Source organism: Bemisia tabaci, chromosome 4 (genome assembly GCF_918797505.1).
Source record: "Bemisia tabaci chromosome 4, PGI_BMITA_v3".
NCBI classification, from domain to species: domain Eukaryota; kingdom Metazoa; phylum Arthropoda; class Insecta; order Hemiptera; family Aleyrodidae; genus Bemisia; species Bemisia tabaci.
The window spans coordinates 59,357,430-59,378,131 of record NC_092796.1 but is presented as its reverse complement, the minus strand read 5'-3'; the positions used below and the strand labels follow the sequence as shown (position 1 = coordinate 59,378,131).

The window sequence follows — 20,702 nt, the reverse complement described above, 5'->3', positions numbered from 1 at the left end:
TGCGTATCTTACCATGGCCTAAACAAAACCATGGAAAATCAATAATACTCCGCCTTATGATCAACGGGACTTAATAAATCAGTGCTTTATGCTGCTCTGATGCGACGCAATGCTCGTTTCAGACATTAGAACGCCTGCGTAAGATCTGTCCTCAGCAGACCACGCTCAATCCGCAAAGCGCACTGAAAGGGAACAATTGGACTGCATTTTGCAATTTGGAACTATAAATTCTGGCTCTTCTGGAATAACACTTATGTGCATGGAGAAACTAATGGCACATACGTTGTTTTTAAACCGGGCTAGAATTTATAGTTTCAAATTGCAAAATGCAGTCCAATTTATATCACTTCCTTCTGCGTGATTTATTCTAAAAGCTCGATACCTTGCTTTGAGGCCCTTGTTTCAGTTCAAGTTCTCTCCACGTCAGGCTTTAAAGAATAGATCGATACCAGCGAGGAAAAGCAAGCCCAACATTCGAATTTCCGCCGAGTTCAACGGCTTTGATTTCCTAACACTGAATAATTTAAAAGAAGCTCCGCGAAAGCACCGGACTAAGTTTAGAAGAAAGATTCGAGCCTCCTTCCGTTTCCGTCTCTATCGCGTGGACACCTGAAATATAATCAGAATGAATCGGGTTGCTCGATTACTGTACTTGACCGATGTGGAAATAAAATTTCCATGAGATTTGAAAAAAAAGTTTGAATGATAAGGTCAGTTTGTAGATGCGTGCGGGGAATGACTGGAAAAATGCGTTAACTCAAGGGATTAATCCCATCCACTATTGTCTACATCACAATTCGATGAGTTACGTAATCAATATCGACGGTGAAACTACAAAACCACGTATCTCGGTTTGCGGCGTCGCAGACTTCCTGTCATACTTTATCTTTTAAATAGAAAACTACTCAACGTCAATTCGTGAAAACTTCTGTGATTTTTCCTCTTTGTGCGGAGAAAAATCTGTGAAAATTGTAAGGAATGACATTGATTTGATCTCCATCAAAAAAATAAAATGTGAGTGGAGATTTTTAAACACCGCAAACGAGATACGTGGTCTGGTAGTTTCACCGTCGATATGCTCTAAAATACCTAAAGGACTAGATTTGACAATCAACTGACTAAAATTATTCATTATATTCTCCTTGTTTTTGACGCAATTTCTATCTATTGGCAGGCCGCTTGAGATGAATAAAAAGAAAGACATTAAATCTGGAGATTTAGAAGCAAAGAAAGTATTAATTATTTTGCACTAAATTAAAATAGGCGTTCTTGGTTCTGAAAATGCAACTAGTGGATTGGTGCATTTGCGTGTGCTTGTGGTGAAATCGGTGTCCTTTGTTAGGTTTGGATAGAATGGGCAACTAAAGTAACTGCGTGGCAAAGCTTGAAGTATCAAGAGGAAATGAAGGCACTCAGAGTCTCGATTGACACTGTAATAACCTTGACCACGCTGATGCCAATTGTTGCGATTTGCCGAGGCAACGAGTGATCCACTTGAAAATTATCAGCGATTATTGTACTACAAATAGAGCAATAAGTGATGAATCCGATATTTTGCTCTTTTTGTGCGGCAATAGACGAACTTTCAAATTTTACTCAAGTTCACCGTTTTTTGGGGAGTTTCAACTTCCGTGAAAAATGTGTGCCTTGTTACGATAGCGCATGATGGTGGATGCTGGCGAATGATCAGTGATCACTCAACAAAAACAGAGAAGAGAAATAAGCCACGACCAACTGACCTCTATTAGAAACAAGTAAAAAGACAAAACCAACCTCGGAGGATTATGTCTGGTTGAAATACTTCGATTGATAAAAAGAGAAAATGACTTTACTGCTTGGAAAAATCGGATCGCGGCTTAAAAGGGAATTGGGTATAGTGTATGAATTCACGAGAATATTGTCGTTAAGATGAGCGAGGATTGTTCGAAAAATCATCACATAGAAACTAAAGTTCCGACGAAGTGCGCGCAACGACACTGGCTCGTCTTGCGTCAGTTAAAACTTCAGGGTGCAAACATGTTCTGTTCGAAAACAACTGGAAAGTTTTTCGACTACATTGAGCAAAAGAGAGCCAAGAAGCGTCATATATTTACCGAAAATTCGGTCCTCGAGAGCGAACTGTTTGCTCCTTGCGCACTGAGAAAAATATTTGTCTTCCGATTAAGGAACTCGAAATAACTTTAAGATTGTTTTGATTCCAACTGGCTTTTTGCGCTGATTTCTTCAATATTAAAAGTGGACGGTAGGACCATGTCACTACTGTCTTCACTCACACCAAAATATGATCAAAATATGTGAACAAAATACCATAAAGGGCAGCGTAAATTAAGTTGAATTAATCGAGCTGAAATTTTTTAAGCATACACATGTGGAAAAGCTTCCAGGACTTTATGTCCACCTACCTTTCGTCCATTAAATAAATGTCCACCGCTATTTATGTCCACCAAACGTTAGTCCAGTCTTTATTAAGTCCACATGATTTAATGTCCAACCATGAATATGTCCAAAATTGTCCAAATTGTGGACATGTTATGTCCACATTTTTTTCTTCTCATTTAAATGACAGGAACCACTTCAAAAATGCATACTACTACTACCTTCATTCTTAAAAACATTTCATTCATGAATCAAGTCATGAAAGAGAACAGACTCTACGAGCAGATAAAAACATATGTTCATGTGTAGAGTGTACGGATATGATAAAATGAAAACCAAAGCGGGAGCCTAGGAAACGCTCCAACGCCAAATTAAACATTTTTCAGTAACAGATGCAGTCAAAATTGAAAGTCCTCTTTAACTAGTTACTTCGTGCGCCTTTAATCTTGTAGGATACTGTGCAACGCCTCTGACGCGAAATAGTTGCTTAAAGCGTCGCGGCGCGGCAGGCGACCAGCGTGACACGCGCATTGGCGCCTACAAACCTAACGGGATACTTCACGCGTTGCGCAATGCGTGAAGTATCCCGTTAGGTTTGTAGGCACCAGTGCGCGTTCTGCGCTGCGAACACGCCGCTCCGCTCTGTGTTAGGCTCTAATATTTAAACTCGCGGAGTCAGCGTTTTTCAACTCATGATTTTGCACTCTCTGCATTGATTATTCCCTTTTAAACTGATGAAAAAGAAATATGTACTACTGGAAAATATAATGTGTTTTTTGTAGATATAATAGTGGTTCCGTGTCAAATTTAATGATTTTCAAAGCAATCAAATTTATTCTTTTATGTTTTTTGCCTTTACTGTGCTGAAGCGTGGTGGATTTAACTTAGCCCGGGATAAGTCCTAAATTTTCCTAGTAAATTAGGTTTTTATTGTAGAAAATATGGCAACGTTGAAGGCTCATACGGCGTTCTCCCTTAGCACGGCAGTATTGATGAGATGCATCCCGCGCTAGCTCGACCGCAGCCAGAAATGAATACGAATGACCTTCAGGGACCGTCCCTAAATTACTCAATGCACTGTTTCGGCATTTTTAACACCCCCCTCCCTTTGTGACGCTTTTGTGACATAGGTCCCTATCCTTAAACACGTAAAAACAATATGGCGTAACGCTCTCCTCGACAACCCCCCCCCCCCCCCCCCAGGAGGGTTACTTAATTCAGGGACGGCCCCTACATGAAGAATCTACACATCTATTTCACGTTTGATTGGGACAGCGGACTGATTATTGGGATTCCTAGACGAAGTGATAGACAAATAAGTTAAATGGAAAATAAAGCAAATGTATCGGTTCAAACGGATGGCGATTATGTACAAAGGGGGAAAATGATGGGCTAGGGTTTCGAGCCGTTAGTTAGTCTATTACTTCGCTCCACTTCCCTTCATCCTCTTTGTCTATCGCTTTGTCGAGCAATTTCAATAATAATCAGCCGGCAGTCTCTGGTTAACGAACCCGAAGTGCCTAAGAACTTGGCAGGCGCTGATAAAAGCCCGAATGAAACCCAACTGATGAGAGGAGGACCTTTTCTGCACTCTGGATAAAATGCGGGAAAACGAGGATCTCTAATCCTCATTTGCCCCCCCCCCCCCCTCCATTCGTCAGCACTGTTTCAACCATTTTGATAAAGCTGAAGCCGAGAACCCTCGATAAACGGCTTCATGCATCGCTCACCCGAATAGGATCAGCCCATCAGAGAGAAAACAGTTTTTTTTTCCTCTCTCTCTTTAAACGCGGTCGGTTTATCTGGAGCCCGATTGAAACCGCTTTTGCACTAAATTCAACGGAGGATGGACAATGCAGGGCCAGAACTAAGCGCCGGACTAGAGACTGTAATTCGCACTGTTTCATCAACATTCAGGCGTTAATGTGGCAAAGCAAGAGAGAAAAAGCGAAAAGAATAAAAGAGAAAAGAAAAGAAGCAAAAAGAAAATTTAGTCAGCGGCAATTTTTAAAATTCTGAAAGTTAAGTTCAATGCGCTTCCTCTTGAACCGCCAGGTCATTAAACCATGAACGAATTTTGACTTGCGAATAAATTTATCCAGTGGCGAGGCGTGAATGATCGATTATCGATTATCGATATTTCCCGGTAAGAAGCTATGGTATAGAATCGAGTATTAAGGTGTTCGCTGCGAACACCAAATCTATCGATCCTATTTCATAGGTTTAAATGGCAGATCAATCGATATATCGCAAAGCACGCCACGCCATTGAATTAATCCAAAGGTAAATGACGCGTAAAACACGATGCGCACATTGAATATGCGCAAAAAAGCAACTCGGAAACCGATAAGTACGCAGTTTAAAAAGCGCATTTTTCCTGCAAAATTAAAACGCCCTGTTCGAATGAGCACAATATCGAAATGTTTTCATCCTTAAGCCGATTGTTTAGCGCACATTCGAATTTTTAATTCCAAAAGCGTTCCTAACGTTTATAATATTGTCTGGTCGATGAAAGCTTCTTTATTAATAAGACGATTTGAAAATTCTTTAAGTCATTTAGGAGGTCAATAATGCCGGCTAACTTGCAAACACAGTAGGTACTTTAAAATTTCCGCGAAATTCGAAAACGAAACGGCCCCAAGCGGTAGAAGGAAAGATTCCCGGTTTCTGAGACAGATTCCGCGATTTTCCCCGGTGATCCTAGACCCTTGACAGCAGGGTTGCCACAGAATTTAGAAAATTAAATTCCCTGACATATCCCTGAATTCCCTGGCATAATTTTGTGAAATTCCCTGACAATTGGAGATGTAACAGGTGGTTAAGAAGACAAAATTGAAAATAGTTTTCAGGCAAAATTTGTTGTTCGAAACCTCAAACCCATTATAGAGAGCAAATAAAGGTGATTTAACACATTTTCCTTAATATTTTCGTCATTTCCCCTAACATTACTGTTTTCCCTGAATGTTCAAAATTCCCTGAGATTTCCCGGTGTTCCTTGACAATGGCAATCATGTATGGTTAAAATTCGACGTGAAAACGAGTTGTTTGGACAGCCCTCGATATGTTTTGCTTATCAATGATCTGAAACCATTAAAACACGATTCTGCGGCAGGCGCAACTGACCCATTGCAGTTGAATCAAAGAAACTCCATAATTCTAAATTGCCACCCGGGAGATTCGAAAGACGGATCGAGAGGGTTTAATTTTGAGCCTTTGTCCTCGGCGTGGGTTCAATTTAGTCGGCGGACCGCGCACCCAGTCTCTGAAACATCGAAGCCACGTTCGGGTCGATTTAAAACTGAGCACAGTGGATCGAGTCGATAGGAGAGCTCGGACAAAATTTGGAAACTTCAAAAGCTTCTAACTCCGTTTATACCGGGTTGCCACAAAATTTAGAAAATGAAATTCACTGGAAAAAAAAGTCGCTTGGATCTAGAGTCCAAACTCTCGATAACATCGACAAGAAAAAATATTCTTGATTCAATACGATTTTTTCTTAAATCGAGGAGCCGAGTCTCGTGATCTAGGCGATTTCCTTTTGATTCAAGCAGAAAGTCCGATTGAATCAAGAGTATTTTTTCTTGTCAATGTTTTTAGGAGTCTGGATTCTAGATCCAAGCGACTTTTTTTCCAGTGTTCCCTGACATTTCTCCGATTTCCCTAACACATGTTGGTAAAATTCTCTGACAGCTACTGAGGATAAGCCAGATGGTTAAAAATACATAATTTCAAAAAGCAAAACCTATTGTTTGAAACGTCAAACCTAGTCTAGAGAGCAAATAAAGTTGACAAAAGTCAGTTTCCCTGACTTTTTAAAATTCCCTGACATTTCCTGGCATTCCCTGACTGCGGCAACCCAGTTATACACAATTTTGAGGTTCTATACGTGGTTCCATTGCTTCTCTCGTGAAATTATCTCCTAGAAGTCCCCCTTAAAATTTAAAATGTGACGAAATAAATATCAAAATTTGCAGTTTTAGCCAACATGTTTGTGTCCGAACTCATTGATTGACTCGATCCACTGTGCGGAGCCTCGTTGGGGTCCATCAAGGGGACCCGAACCGGGGACAGGGACCTGTTGGGTTGTCGGGGTGAGGGGGGTGGGGGGATTGGGGGACATTAAATCAAAGGGATTCTTCCCGGTGCGTCCCGTCGGGCGTTCGGCGCTCCGGGATGAGATCGGATTGAATTTGTCATCGCTTTCATCGCGGACTGCGCGGCGGCAGACCCCGGTCTCCGCCAACTTTTAATGTCCGCGTTGCGCTGCATGCTTACGCTATGCCATAGTTTCGTCCATCAGTCTTCACCTTCCGACCCAAGTATCACAAGCGCCATGCGACGTTCGCAAAGATCTGCCGCCGTTTGATTTTTTACAAAGAAATTGAGGCACTGGATGCGAAAAGGGCACTTCTCGATTGCACTGTTTCAGAATCTCTGTTGCTAATTAATCCATTGAAGAATAATTTACTGGATGATTTTGCCAGGATTCTTCCCATAGAAAATTGTAGAATTATAAGGAATATTCAGTGAAATTTTTAGTGAAATGGATGCATTCACTTTCCTTACTATGAATGAAATATTAGAGGAGACTCTGATGCACTGCAACCGAGAAGTGCCCTCTTCGCATCCAGTGCCTCTATTGTTAGTTGAATATGTTTGAAAATTTCACTGAATTTTATCGGCAAAACAAAGAAAATCCAGTGAAATTTTCCAACAGCTTCGTTGAAAAATGTTTCTGTAAAAAAATAATACGGCGGCGGAAATTTTTAAACGTCGCATGGCGCTTATGATACTTTCGCCAGAAGGTGACGCAGTCTCCCCTGTGTGACAAAACAACACTGTTAAAAATCGAGGAGTGAAATTCGGTGCTGGAGTCGATATAAACCTCGAGACTAAGAGGGTAAATGATGGATTAACTGTAGGGTCTCTCATGGGTCGCCGTTAGTTAGTCTATTACCTACCTACTATGTCCATTGCAACCACCCACTTCCACCAGTAGGATCCCTCCATAACTCTTTTGTCTTCTTTGTCTATGACTTTGTGAATCAACTACAACGATCGACCCGCTGAATTGAAAAGGTACCGCGTGAGCAATATCAGTTGTCCGCGGATGAGAAAAAGAGAAATGGCGCGAAAAAAAGGAAGGCTCCACAGTTGACACGGAAGAGAGATTACCGTCGATTTGGGTGCTCGGAGGGATGAAGACTACTTGAAAATTCATTCAATTATTAAGGAAAAGAGCTTCCTGTTTTCGCACGGATCGGACCCTCAGCACCTATACACAACTTATTTTTCACTCGTCGCGAGTCTCGGACTCTCCAGCGCAGCGGAGCGCGCCAAAAGGGCGAGGAAATAGAAGCGCTAGATGCTAACAGTACCCTCGTCAGTTGTAGTTCGTCGAGTCTCAGAATCGTTTATTAGAAGGAACCAAATGCAAGTATTTTGTTTCAACTTTTACGCTTTCTTCTTCACGACGAGAGACGATTTATTACTAGGATCCTGCACCTGGGCCACTTCAACACTATATCGTCACCTTCCAGGCAAAGTATCACAAGCGCCATGCGACGTTTAAAAATTTCCGCCGCCATTTTATTTTTTTACAGAGAAATTGTTCAACGAAGCTGTCCGAAAATTTCACTAAATTTTCTTTGTATTGCCGATAAAATTCAATGAAATTTCCAAACAGATTCAACCAACAATTTCTCAGTAAAGAAATAAAATGGCGGCGGAAATGTTTAAAAGTTGCATGGCGCTTGTGATACTTTGCCTGGAACTGGAAGGTGACGATATGAGCCCGGGGAGAAATTAAAGTAACGGACACCTGGGGGGGGGGGGGCGAGACAAACCCCCAGCTGGAGAAAGGGGAGTTCGGGGGGGCTTTCCCCGGAAAATTTTCAAGATTGAAGGTACTAGAAGTGCAATTCTAGGGATACTCAGAATCATTGGCGTTTGTACCTGAAAATTCTCGTGATTTTTCCTCTCATGCAAGTATAAGAAAAATTTTGTTCAAAGATTGCGTAGGTTCCTTTATGAAAATATTGATTTGTTTGAGTCAATTTTTCAACCTCGAAATGGAGTTAAGTTCAGGAGAACACGATATGAGAGATGCATTTTCTGCCTTGAAGCAAATCATGATTTCTCCCGCAAAGGTCTCATCGATGAAAATGCGTGGTAGAGCAGCCAAGAAAAACAACCTCGGTACTTCCTTCCGCGCTGAATATGAATGTCCCAGATTTTTACATAGGATTTTCATAATGAGATAGTAAAATCAACAACCTATAAATGCCTTTATTTGCCTGTTCAATTTTTGCCTTTCCTTCGTCAAAGAAGAGGGAAGCGCGATCTGACTCCTCAGGGGGCGCGCCGCCGATGGGTATTACTTCTTTCCCCTGTTTCTGACACAACATGCTCGAGCAGAAAATTATGAAAGTAACCCTGAAGGCGCGCGGGTAAGGAATATGCAAGTAACTGAAAAGATGAGGAAAGGCGATAACAAAAGGCTCCCTGTAGACATTTCCAACGACTGGCTCCAGTATTCTAAGTTTGAGCAACGTCTTCAACGCAACAAGCTATCCATATTGATTGATGAACTTTTACCGGCGCGGCGTCGAAAGCGGAAGGATAGAATATTCCGGAGGTACCTTCGTTGAGGATAAGACAATAAAGTAAAGGTTATTGGTTTTTGATGCACTCTCAAATTCAATATACCTACTTCTCCCGTAAAACGAAAAATGCGCACGGAGCTGAACAAAAAGGAGGGGCGGCGCTAAGGGCCAAAATTCGCCTACTCCCGAGATTCCGGAAATTTTCGATATTTTCCAGTTGATGACGTATATTTTACTTTGGCATTTGTGTTTCGGAGATACTCACACTTTTACGCTTCGAAATGGATTTCCAAAATTGGGTTCGAAGACAAGAATCGTTTAACAAAACTTCTTGGTTTCCGAGTAATATATTCTCGAAAATTTTGCCGGTTTTTAACTTTGACCCCCCGTATCTTTTCCCAAAGTTTCAAGCTCCCCAAAAATTTTGGGGAGCTTGAAACTTTGGGAAAAGATAGGGCATGGTTTGGTGAATGAATAGGGAAAGTCTCAAAGGTATCCGTCCCAAGCCCCAAATGGCCCGTTTTGCACGTGCCTCTTTAATCGCACAAATCAATTTTTTACATGAAGACGGTTGTGCGGATGTTCGTGCAAATTTCAGTGAATTTTCTCCATAGTATAAAGCAAATTCTTTAAAATTTCCAAAGGAATCCGCAGAAACGTTCTCTCATAATAAAGTAAATTGCCCAGTTAAATTTGGCAATAGCTGATGTGGCTTGGTTCCTTTCTACTTAACGCGGTCCATAAGTGGTCTGGCTGTGTCACCGTCGATATGTAAAGATGGTCAATTGTCACCTTTGGGCCCAGCATAAAATCCGATAAGGAAACATTGGGGGAAAAACCACGAATTTTCGTGAATTTTGGTCATCGGATCTATTGGGCCTCCATTTGGAAGCCAAAAAAAGGAAAGAGTAATTTCGGAGCCTTAATATTTCTGTTGTGTATACGTCGGCAACTAAAAACGTCATTGGGATACTCGTGTGACGCTGGCTCGACAGTAGTCACTTAAGATCCAAACGTAAATGAATCAGTGAGTTCGAAAACACACACCAACTCGGAAAAAAAAATTGTTCCGCAAACACCTACAACTGCGCAGCGGGCGAAGAAGTTAGTTTAAGAAAAACCTTTTTGGTGCTAAAGGACAATTACTTAAAGACTTTGTAAAGCACCAAGTTGAAATCGATACACCATGTTTGATGACGGAGAATTAAGCGTTTAAAAATTTCCAAGTTGGTGTGTTTTCGTTCTCACCGACTTTCAGATGCTGATTTTTCATAGTTTGCCCAGAAAAATTTATATTTTTCGACCTGAATAACGCTTGAATATTTACATAACTTGTTGGTACAAGGTACACTGAACCGAAAAGAGAAAATCGCACAATCGGATGGTCACCCGTTTCCCTTGAAATGGCCAAAAATTGGTATTTCCAATGAAACACTTCGATTCTTCCCTTTTCCCGTCGCTGTTTCGAGCACTTCCGTTTGCAATTTCAAAATTTCCTTTCGCGTGCAGATGCTTCTATCCATAAGTGTTACTAAACCGTAAAAAAGTGAAAATCGAAAAAAACCCGAGTTGGTGTGTTTTCGAACTCACTGATTCAAATATGGTTCAAGCTGATATTCGAGCGGAAGACTCACCTTAGATTGCATGATGAGCCTAATTGTGAGCGTGATGCCCGGGTCATTGTTGATTTTGTCCAAGTTGATTTTGTCTAAACTGGGTTCAGACGAGTTCATGTTATCCATTGGGCACAGGGGCTGTTGAACAAGGAATGCAGAAGAGGGGAGGCTGAACAGACAACCGAAGGACGGAGGGAAGGGTAGGTGAGAGATACAATTTCACAAGGTGACCTGCAAGCAAACGAGAAAAAAAACATGAATTAATAATAGCAGAGACGAAATCGGATGGATAAAATTAAGCATAGATATAATTTTTCATTGGAACTGGCGGAAGTTGGGGAGAGGAGTGCGAGGATCGGAGCAATGTTGAGACAACCAAAGGAATGGATAATTTAAAACAAAGAGAAGATTTGAATTATCGGTCTTTATGGAAAAATTGAGCCAGTACAAAAAATCAAATCTGTAGGCTGGGGAACGCCTTGAAATTAATTCTAAAATAACTTCAAGATTGAGGAAGTAAGGCATTTTTAAGGAAGTTTTCAAATTTTAGAAAAGTCTAAAACACACGGTTCGAATTATGATTCTCACCTAACCAATGCGCGTTTTTACCGAAAGCATGGACCAATTCGCCTAACTGGACCACATTTTGCAACTGCAACTGCATTTTGCATTTTTCAAAAACTACAATTTCCAGCTAATCACAGATAAAGCTTCATGTACCATCAATATCCCAATGTAGATAGGTGTTTTTTAAGTATGAGCCAGAAATCGTTGTTCCTGATTGCAAAATGTAAAATCCGATTTTAAACTGTGTTTCATCAAGCTGCATGAGGCCATCGTAAGTTGCCAACGGGCTGATTGTTGAAGACATTTATATTTTCTTATTGCAAAATGTAGTCCATTTAGCTCCTCGCATTTTCCAGATTTCCCAGGTCTGCAGCGACTCCGACGCCAGAGCTCTCACTGTATTTGGGCTTTCTGTATGAGCAGGCAGTGTTTTTTACGTGGGGGAGGGGACTTCTCCACCGCGACAAAAGCACAACTGAATAATTCTTAAGCACAACGGCTCCGAGTCCAGGATCCGAGATATCCCGCGGAATAAAGCCGTGAAAAAAGGTTGCGAGGGAGAATAACAAAAGGTGCGCTAAATTGGAAGGGTTGATCCCTCGGCGTCTTGTTGTCTTACGACCGGGAGCTGTCCTAATCCCGCGGATAAAGGCTCCTATGATCCGGATCATTCCGTGAGAGCCCCCGGACTCCCGAGCGGCTCTCGGCAAAACCGGTTGGCCTCCTTACGAAGCGCCTTCTCGATGAGGAAACCTGTGTCTGTGTGAGGGATCGAGAAAAATAGGGCAGTGGACGAACGCGAATTGAAAGATACTAAAATTTCACGCGGAAAATCAGTTTTAAGCCGGATAAAGATTTCACTACTTAGAATTTGAGATTAAGATTCGTTTCAACCAAAGCTTGATTTTCTCCGTGTACAACTCCGAGAGTCCAAGCCGAATAGGTCTACGCGCGTTGTGAGTACGATGGCAGATCAGAGGTCTTCAGTTGCGAATTGAGAGTAAGGAAAAATCAGGCTGGTGGATTCTTTTCTTCTTTTATTGGGGAAATTAATTTGGCTACTATTCTTTTATTATAAAGTAAGTTAGGAATCTATAGTCATCTGTAGGGACACTGGAAAAAAAAGGAAAAAAAAAGAAGAAAAAAAAAAAAAACACATTGTATCTAGAGTCCAGACTCTTGAAAACATTGACAAGAAAAAGGACTCTTAAATTGATTCAAGCAGATTTAAGCTTAAATCAAAAGGAAATCCGTTCAAATTAAGAGGCTTGGTTCTTGATATAAGCTGAAATCTGATTCAATCAAGAGTATTTTTTCTTGTCGATGTTTTTAAGAGTCTGGACTCTAGATCCAATGTGTTTTTTTTTTTTCCAGTGTACTACATACTTCAAAAATGATGAGGAAGGCCAGGGGGTCTGGACCCCCCCCCCCCTTAGCCTCTCTAATTGTGCCTCTTTTTTAATTTTGGGGGGCAGACATAAAATATTATCTGGGACGTGCACAAAACAATGTAAAATGCACCGTCACGTTTTTGAATAATGCAGGATTGAGTTGCTGTTTCGGCCACAACTTTTACCTTTTGGAAGAATCCCCCAGAACCCCCGGTGAGTGACCCCCCCCCCCCCCCCCCAAGAATTCCTAGTTAAGCCACTGGAGAAAGGGGAAATCCCATTTAATAATAATTGTATTGGTACACGGATAAAAAAAAGCACGAGGTTGTTGGAGGATATGGACATTTCCAATTGATTGTGGTAGAACCCCTATTACTTGCGGTAGTGCCCCAACTGATTGTGGTAGTACCCCAATAAATTAGGTTACGAATCCAAATGTTGCGGTACAACCTCAACTTGAATTGCGGTACTACTACAATTAATTGGAAATGTCCATATCATCAATCTTTGGGTAGTAGCACAATTTTAGGGGAAAACCCCTTCAACTTTTTTCCGTGTATTGCTGGATACAAGTTTAGGCACGAACATACAGGACGCCGCGCCGGTCAATCACACCGGATACCACTATTTCGACGTGAAGGATTTTTACTGCCTATTCGCTTAAATGCAGGCGAACTTTGCTCCAACACTCACTCGTGCGAGTTTGAGCGCTAGATTCGTCTCGATTCCGTGGGACAAAAACAGTTACCCAAGGGATACATCCTAGGAAGTACAGTGTTAGAGGAGTCTCGTGATGACGATGATGATTCGAGCAAAATTAATGTTCGATTTTGGCGTCCAAATATGCTTGAATATGCACGTGCGAAGCGATTGGGAACTGACAGGGAAACGAGGTGAAATCGCAAATTATGCGCGACGCGATTTGGAAACGAGTGAAACGTGAGGAGTTGGAGCCGTAGGGTTTCCCTGAAAAAAATACCTTGTCACAAGTCGGAGGCTCAATACTAACACCTCAAGTTTCGACCGACGCGCAGTTGCATTAGGGTGTCCTGTCATCCGGAATGCACGATATTAGACGTTTCTAACCTCAAAAGTTCAAAATGGCTTGGAGTTGGCAGGATCTTCCAACACGGAACAAACCTGCACATGTATTCCTGCCTGAATTTTTTTCTCAATTTGAGCGTTGTGTTAGAGTGTAGAAATACCAACCTGTTTCATTTTACAATGTTTCTTGATGGGACTAAAATTGGCTTGGAGTGCGAGAAAATATAGTTTTTTTTCTTATATGGTGGGTCCTCCGACTTTGTTACCGAGAATGGCCAGTAGAGGGCTAAATGGCTTCAAGTTATTACGATCTTTGAACATGGAACTGACTTGACTGCGTATATATTCCCGCCTGAATGCCTGAATTATCTCCGTAATTTGAGCATTGGGTTAAGTAGAACTACAAGAAATCTGGTTTATTTTACCGTGTATCTTGATCAGATTTTCTTCGATGAATCGTCCAACTGTAGATTACCATAAAAGGCAAATCATAAGCGTCAATTTAATTTAAACCCTTCATTTAAACCACTTACTGAACACCTTAATTTATTTTTCAGCTCAAGGATTAGACATAGTGTTCCTACAAATATGTACATTCTGCCGCACGAAAAGTTCTTTTTGATTGAAAACATGTGTCCGTAATTCCTTTTCACACACAGACACGTCAATGGTAAAGTTCCGTGCAGCTACAATTAGAAATTCTCCGAATTATCTTACACTGTTAAAAATTTTGGAAGGAAATTCGGTGCCAGGGTCTATACAGCGCCCGAAGAACTCGCGTGATATTATGAATGCGGGGTAGGACTCTTTTTACGGAATGACTTTTTATACGGACCGAAATCTACCCTTGATAGGAATTTTCGTACGCTATACGGAGCAAACGATTTACATTCATATCGGTCGGGTCCTCAGGGCACTAGGTGGACTCCTGAATAAGTTGCGGGGCTGCCACAGAATTTAGAGGATGAAATTCTTTGACATTTCCCTGAAAAATTTAGGTGGAATCCCCTGACAATTGAAAATATGCCAGATGGTGAAAAAGAAATAATTATTTTCCAGGCTTTGTTGTTCGAAACGTCAAACCTTTTCTAGAAAGCAAATAAAGGTAACTTCAGGATTTTCCCCTGACATTTTCGTCATACTGGAAAAAAAAAACACATTGGATCTAGAGTCCAGACTCTTAAAAACATCGACAAGAAAAAGTTCTCTTAATTCAATCGGAATCTAGCTTAAATCAAGGACGAAGCCTCTTAATTTAAGCGGATTTCGTTTTGATTCAAGCAAAAATCCGATTGAATCAAGAGTATTTTTTCTTATCAATGTTTTCAAGAGTCTGGACTCAAGATCCAATGTTTTTTTTTTCCAGTGCATTTTCCCTGACTTTTAAAAATTTCCTGACCGTGGCAGCTCTGCGTACACCGAATTTCACTCCTCGATTTATATCAGTGTAAAACGCCACCGATTACGAAGAGGAAACGTGGAAAAATTCGGTGGAATAGAGGGTGAGAACCCGCGGGGACGAAGATTAACAACAATACGACCCCGAGCTCGCTTTCCCACCGAACCCTAGCGTAAATTATAGAGGGCGAGTATATTTTTTCGTTTTTCACCCCCGACGGAGCCCAAGCTGCGGGTTTTGCGGGGAAGGAGCGCGCGACTGGACGCGAGCAGATAAAGCGACGCGCCGAGACGAGACGGGGAGTGTGTCAAAAGTCAATCACCCTTGCCCTCTCGGTCTCCCCGCATCCAGAGGAGAAAAAGTGGCCACTCGTTCGACAGATCATCCTCGGGTCGAGGCTTGGACCATCATTTACCTTCGTCGCAAACAAGTGGCCCGAGCAGGTGTATTATGCGTAAATGTACCCGCTCGACAAGTTCCCGGCAGCTCCTTTCGAAAAAAGGAAGACGAATGGCTGTGTTGCTTACAAGAGATACAGCCAACTAAGTAAACTTTTTACAGGTACAGGTGCCTGCAATTTCTTGTGCGTGCAACACGGACATCCGCGGCGTATGTATAATTGTATCCTTGAAGGCGTTCCTGTAAAAGGACCCAAAGAGATACAGCCAACTAACAATAAGTAAACTTTTTACAAGTCCAGGTGCCTGCAATTTCTTGTGCATGCAACACGGACATCCGTGGCGTATGTATAATTGTATCCTTAAAGGCGTTCCTGTAAAAGGACCCAGGGTACCTTAAAATCCCGTCAATTATGACTAGATAAGCCACGTAATTTTCGTGCCGTTTTTGCGCGAAAAAGGGCAGTTTAAGTACCGATAAAAATTTAAAGAAATAAAATAAATAAAATACGCATAAATAAACAAAAGCGAGGCTGGTTTTTGGGGCGAGGGTCAAATTTTTGAGTATTCACGGTCTTCTCGAAAGTTGCCACGGCACAGTTCAAAATTTCCGTGTCCATTTTTATTACTTTGGCTCACTCTAAGTTAATTAGTTACCGTCAGATCAACCAAATGGATAGGACTTGGTCGATCGACCAAATTTTTGGTTAAATCGACCGAAACCAAAGGCTACTCTGAGACATCTGGAGGAGAGGAGAGAGCCATGTTGAGGTATTGTTATTCAGTGCTTCCCCCCCCTTCCCCCCCCCCCCAAAAAATAGTACTAATTCTGAATCTTCCAGACCAGCGGGATGATTATTGAAAATGGATAAAGGGATGGACAAAGAGGACAAAAGGAGAATGGAACGATCCTATTAGTGAAACCGGGTGTTTGGAATGGACAGAGGAGGTAAACAATAGACTAACTGATGGAAACCCGCGACGCGAGAGGCCCTTTAGTTAGTCCATTATTTTTACAGTTGCCCGTTTCGACCAATAGGATTGCTCCATTGTCCCTTCGTCTTTTCTGTGTAAAGCTTTGCCCTAAAATTTTTATTAATCGGTCTGTTGAGGAGGAAAATCCCTCGATACCGCCTTCGCACCGAACTGTAATCTCCGACGAACTGACCCAGAGCCGAAAAGGGTCAGGCGTAATCTTAACATGGGGAAAAATAAACACATGAAAAACTGAGGTTTCCCCCATATTTCAAAGCTTTCAAAGCTCGACTAACAGAAATCTATTGCGAAAAGCGACGGAATTTGCGCGGCGAGCGGGGAGCGATATCGACGCCCGTGGCCATTTTTCACGAGGCAGGAAATGGATGGTACGTTGTCCCCGCTCGCGGACCCCGGTCCCTCCCCACGTTGCCAGATTTACTCGAAATCATCCCGTCAAAACGCCATGGTAAAACGGATTGAGCTGTCGCGCGGCAAGGGTGTTCCCGCCCGTTCCTGCCCATTTATTCTCTCTCGACACCTCCCATTCAGGCTTGCCGCTTTTCCCAGGGAACCAATGAGAAATAGATGGATTTTGGCACGAGATTCAGCAACGCTGCACCGACTTTCGCGACACACCGCTCGGAAAAACTCTGAAAAAGTCGCTTCTTTGATGGTCCCCGCATACGGACGGATAGGACGAATCCCTAGAGGTCTACGTGCTCTACGCTGTTGCCAACTCGGGCGGGACAGTGAACCGGAAGACAAAGCTGGAAAGTCTACCAAAATAGACTGACCGAAAATCAGTACTTTCACAGTGTTTTTTCAGTACTTTCCCAAGAAATTCAGTACCTCCGCAACAGAAAAATTCAGTACTTTTTCAGTACCGACGAAATTAAAAAAAAATGGTGAAAGCTTGAAATTCTCGATCAAATCACGAAAAAATGACGTTGACACCAAATTTAATCAGTGGCTTAAAGATTAGCTTCGCGATCTTGCAGGCAAACAATAATCTAAAAATCAACGCACAGGGGATTGGATACTTTTCAGGTTTCATTAAAAAATACGCGAGGTATATGAAGGTAATAATTGCGTACCTCCTTGCGGAATTTCCGCACTTTCTCAGTACTTACGAACCGCCTAAAAAAATCAGTTCTACTTTCGGTTATTTTGCGATTAGGAAATACAATTTCTGGCTCTTCCGTAAAAAACTTGCATAAGGAAACTGACGGTGCATACGGTGTTCTTGACCGGAACTAACAAGTGTATAGTTCCTCATTACGAAATGCGGTCCAATTTTCCGACTTTCCCGCTTCTACGCGGCAACGTCGCGGCAACTTTCAGTAGAGCCATCTTTGAAGAGATGAGGCTTGGAAACTCATCCGAGGCCGGACAAAGTCGAGTTTATACCTCGCGTTTTCATTCATTTTCGAATTCTTTTATTCTCTCTCCTTTGTTCTTCAATAGCGCGGGGGAGGGGCGTTCGAGGGTTCAGAGACGAGAAAAACAGTCGAATATAAAGCTCGACTTTTCGTTCCTCCCTTGCATAGTTCTCTGCAGGAAACAAATTATTAAATCTGAAATCACCCATTCATGAAACCCTCATTGCGAACTTTTCTGAATTTCTAGTTCAATTTTTCCGACCTTTTCCCCATGCTTTCCTATTATCTAGCTTTCTCCATGTCCTGAACTTCTATCATTTTCCCTTCCGCTGAACTTGGTTGACGTCATGTAGACTGTTTGCTTGCAACTAGAGCTAAAACTGATCGTTAAAAAATGTATGAGCGCCGTTCCTGCTCGACACAACTCAAATTAAAATGAAACTTGTTTGCTTTGGATACACGTTCTAACTTTGGTCAAATTTTCATTATCGTGAGTCAGTGGGTATAAAAAAAGAAGCCGCACCAAGCGGGCTGATTATTGGCATCGATAGAGAAAGCTATAGACATGAGAGAAAGGAAAAATAATGGACTAAATGTACGGTCTCTCGTGGGTTGCCTTGTGTTAATCCGTTAATTATATCCTTTATCAATTATGCAACCACCACCCGCTTCCACCAGAAGGATCGCTCCGGCATTTTCTCTTACCTCTCTTTGTCTATCAATTTTAATAAACAGCCCGCGCGCAACAAGGCTCTTTTTCAAAACCCTCAATGCAGATATGACAATGACTGGTTTGCTCAATGATCCAATTCGTCGTTTCCGACATTATAAATGCAACTACATTTCAATGTTGCCGAATTTGTCCTCAAGAACTGCATTTTTGCCGGGAGAATCTTGGTCTTTCTAGCTGAAAATATCACTGATTCTTCCTCTATTCTCATGCAAAAATCAGACATTGTTGCACAAAAATCACGCAGGTGCACTCTTGTAGAAAGTTAATTGTTTGAGGCAATGGCAATTTTGCAACTTGGAATGCAGTTACGTTCCATAGCCCGGAAATAGACGAATTGGACTACATTTTGCAATTAGGAACTCCAATTTCTGGCCCGTCTATAAGAATACTAACATGCTGAGGGAGACTAATAGTATACGTTCGTTGTTTTTAAACTAAGCAGCCAGAAAGTGTAATTCCTAATTGCAAAATGTACACTGAAAAAAAAAACTCCGGCCGTGGGAGCCGTACTCACGGGCTAATTACAAATACTGTCCGCGTTCCGGGCCAAGAGGCCGTGGGTTCCGGGGGTAGCACCCGGATCAATCGAAGCTACGGCCCCAGCATCCGGAAGTTTCGGCCTCTGAGCCCGGAACAGATGGTAAGTCTATATAGCCCGTAACTTTTTGTCAGTGTAGTTCAATTTATTGTTCTCGTGCCTCTCAAGAATCAACTACGAAAACGCGATGTTGCGATACGCATGACAGGTCCACTGATCTCTTGCCTCTCTTGCAGGAGGAGATCAAATGGGTCGGAACACTTGCGTTAGGAGAGAGGCTCAAGACTTCTGGTTACGTAAAACGTAACTTTGGAGGTCGCGGAGGAGAGGAAAGAATTGCAAAATGCAGTCAATTTGTTCCTGTGCCTCTCAAGATTTAACTATGAAAACGCAGTGTTGCGATACGCATGACTGGCCCACTGATCCATTGCCTCTCTCGCAGGAGGAGGTCGAATCTGCGTATAGGAGAGAGGCTCAAGACTTCTGGTAACGTAAAACGTAACTTTGCGTTGGAGGTCACGGAGGAGAGGAAGGAAGGACCCAAGACGTAGAGGCGGAAGAGGCGAACGGAGGAGGCGAAAGGGGAGAATCGAGGAGGCGAAAGAGGAGAATCGAGGAGGTGGAAGAGGCGAAGGAAGGAGGCGGAAGAGGCGAAAGGAGGGATGCAGGACTCGATAGCCGGGAGCCTCGAAGCCGACTTCTGGAGCGGGGCTCAATTGCAGAGCCTACATGAGCCGCCACCCCGGTCCCGCGCGGCGGTAACAAAGCCGCCGATTCAGGTTTAAATTTAGTCGCTTTTATTTATAACCAGGTGAAACGGATCGAGCATAAATCTGCCATTTGCATGATGCACTGTCGAGAGGCGGATTGCCACGAATCGAAAAGAACACACATCAAATGCGCGGACGGACACGAGCACTTTAAATGCTCGATTGTGCAATTGTGCATGTTGAGCTCCGCGCCGCGACAGCTCAAAGGACTCCGAGCCCGATTTGCTCCAAGCCATGCGGCGAGAGACCGAATACCTTCGGCAACTGCCACTCTAATGACCGCTCAAACCCGGCAAACTAACTTTCGGGCATCACATGGTGCGCTGAAAAAAACATTACGGGCTAAATAGACATACCGTCCGTTCCGGGCTCAGAGACCGTAAGTATCCTGGTGCTGGAGCTGTAGCTTCGACTGCTACACCTGGAACTTTCAGTCTCTGAGCTCGGAACGTGGACGGCACACTGGACGAACATAACCTCCACACTGGAAAAAAAAACACATTGGATCTAGAGTCCAGACTCCTAAAAACATCGACAAGAAAAAACACTCTTGATTCAATCAGATTTAAGCTTAAATCAATAACGAAGCCTCTTAATTTGAGGGGATTTTCTTTTGATTTAAGCTTAAATCTGATTGAATCTAGAGTCCTTTTTCTTGTCAATGTTTTCAAGAGTGGGGACTCTGGATCCAATGTGGTTTTTTCCCTGTGTATGTCTATACGTATATACCGTAAGTACGGATTCCACGGCCAGAGTTTATTTTCCAGTGTATCTACTGAAAATTCATGTTAGATTTTCCCGACTTTTTCCCAATATTTTAAATGGACGGAGGAATATTGAGTGGGAAGTTTTTGGGCCCACCCTGAATTTCCTCAACTCCACGATTTTTGGCACTTTGAAGTCATATA

General features: G+C 42.4%; 1 protein-coding gene across 5 annotated transcripts in view; it reads right to left on the bottom strand.

Moving 5' to 3' along the window:
- Positions 1–20,702, bottom strand: part of mub (poly(rC)-binding protein mub) — a 155,558-nt gene that overhangs the window by 48,015 nt on the left and 86,841 nt on the right. For all 5 annotated transcript variants that reach the window (XM_019059402.2, XM_019059398.2, XM_019059401.2 and 2 more), the window contains one exon: positions 10,616–10,828. In XM_019059402.2, coding sequence (XP_018914947.1) covers positions 10,616–10,723 — 108 coding nt within the window. In that variant the 5' untranslated portion in view covers positions 10,724–10,828. The remainder of the gene's footprint in view (positions 1–10,615; positions 10,829–20,702) is intronic.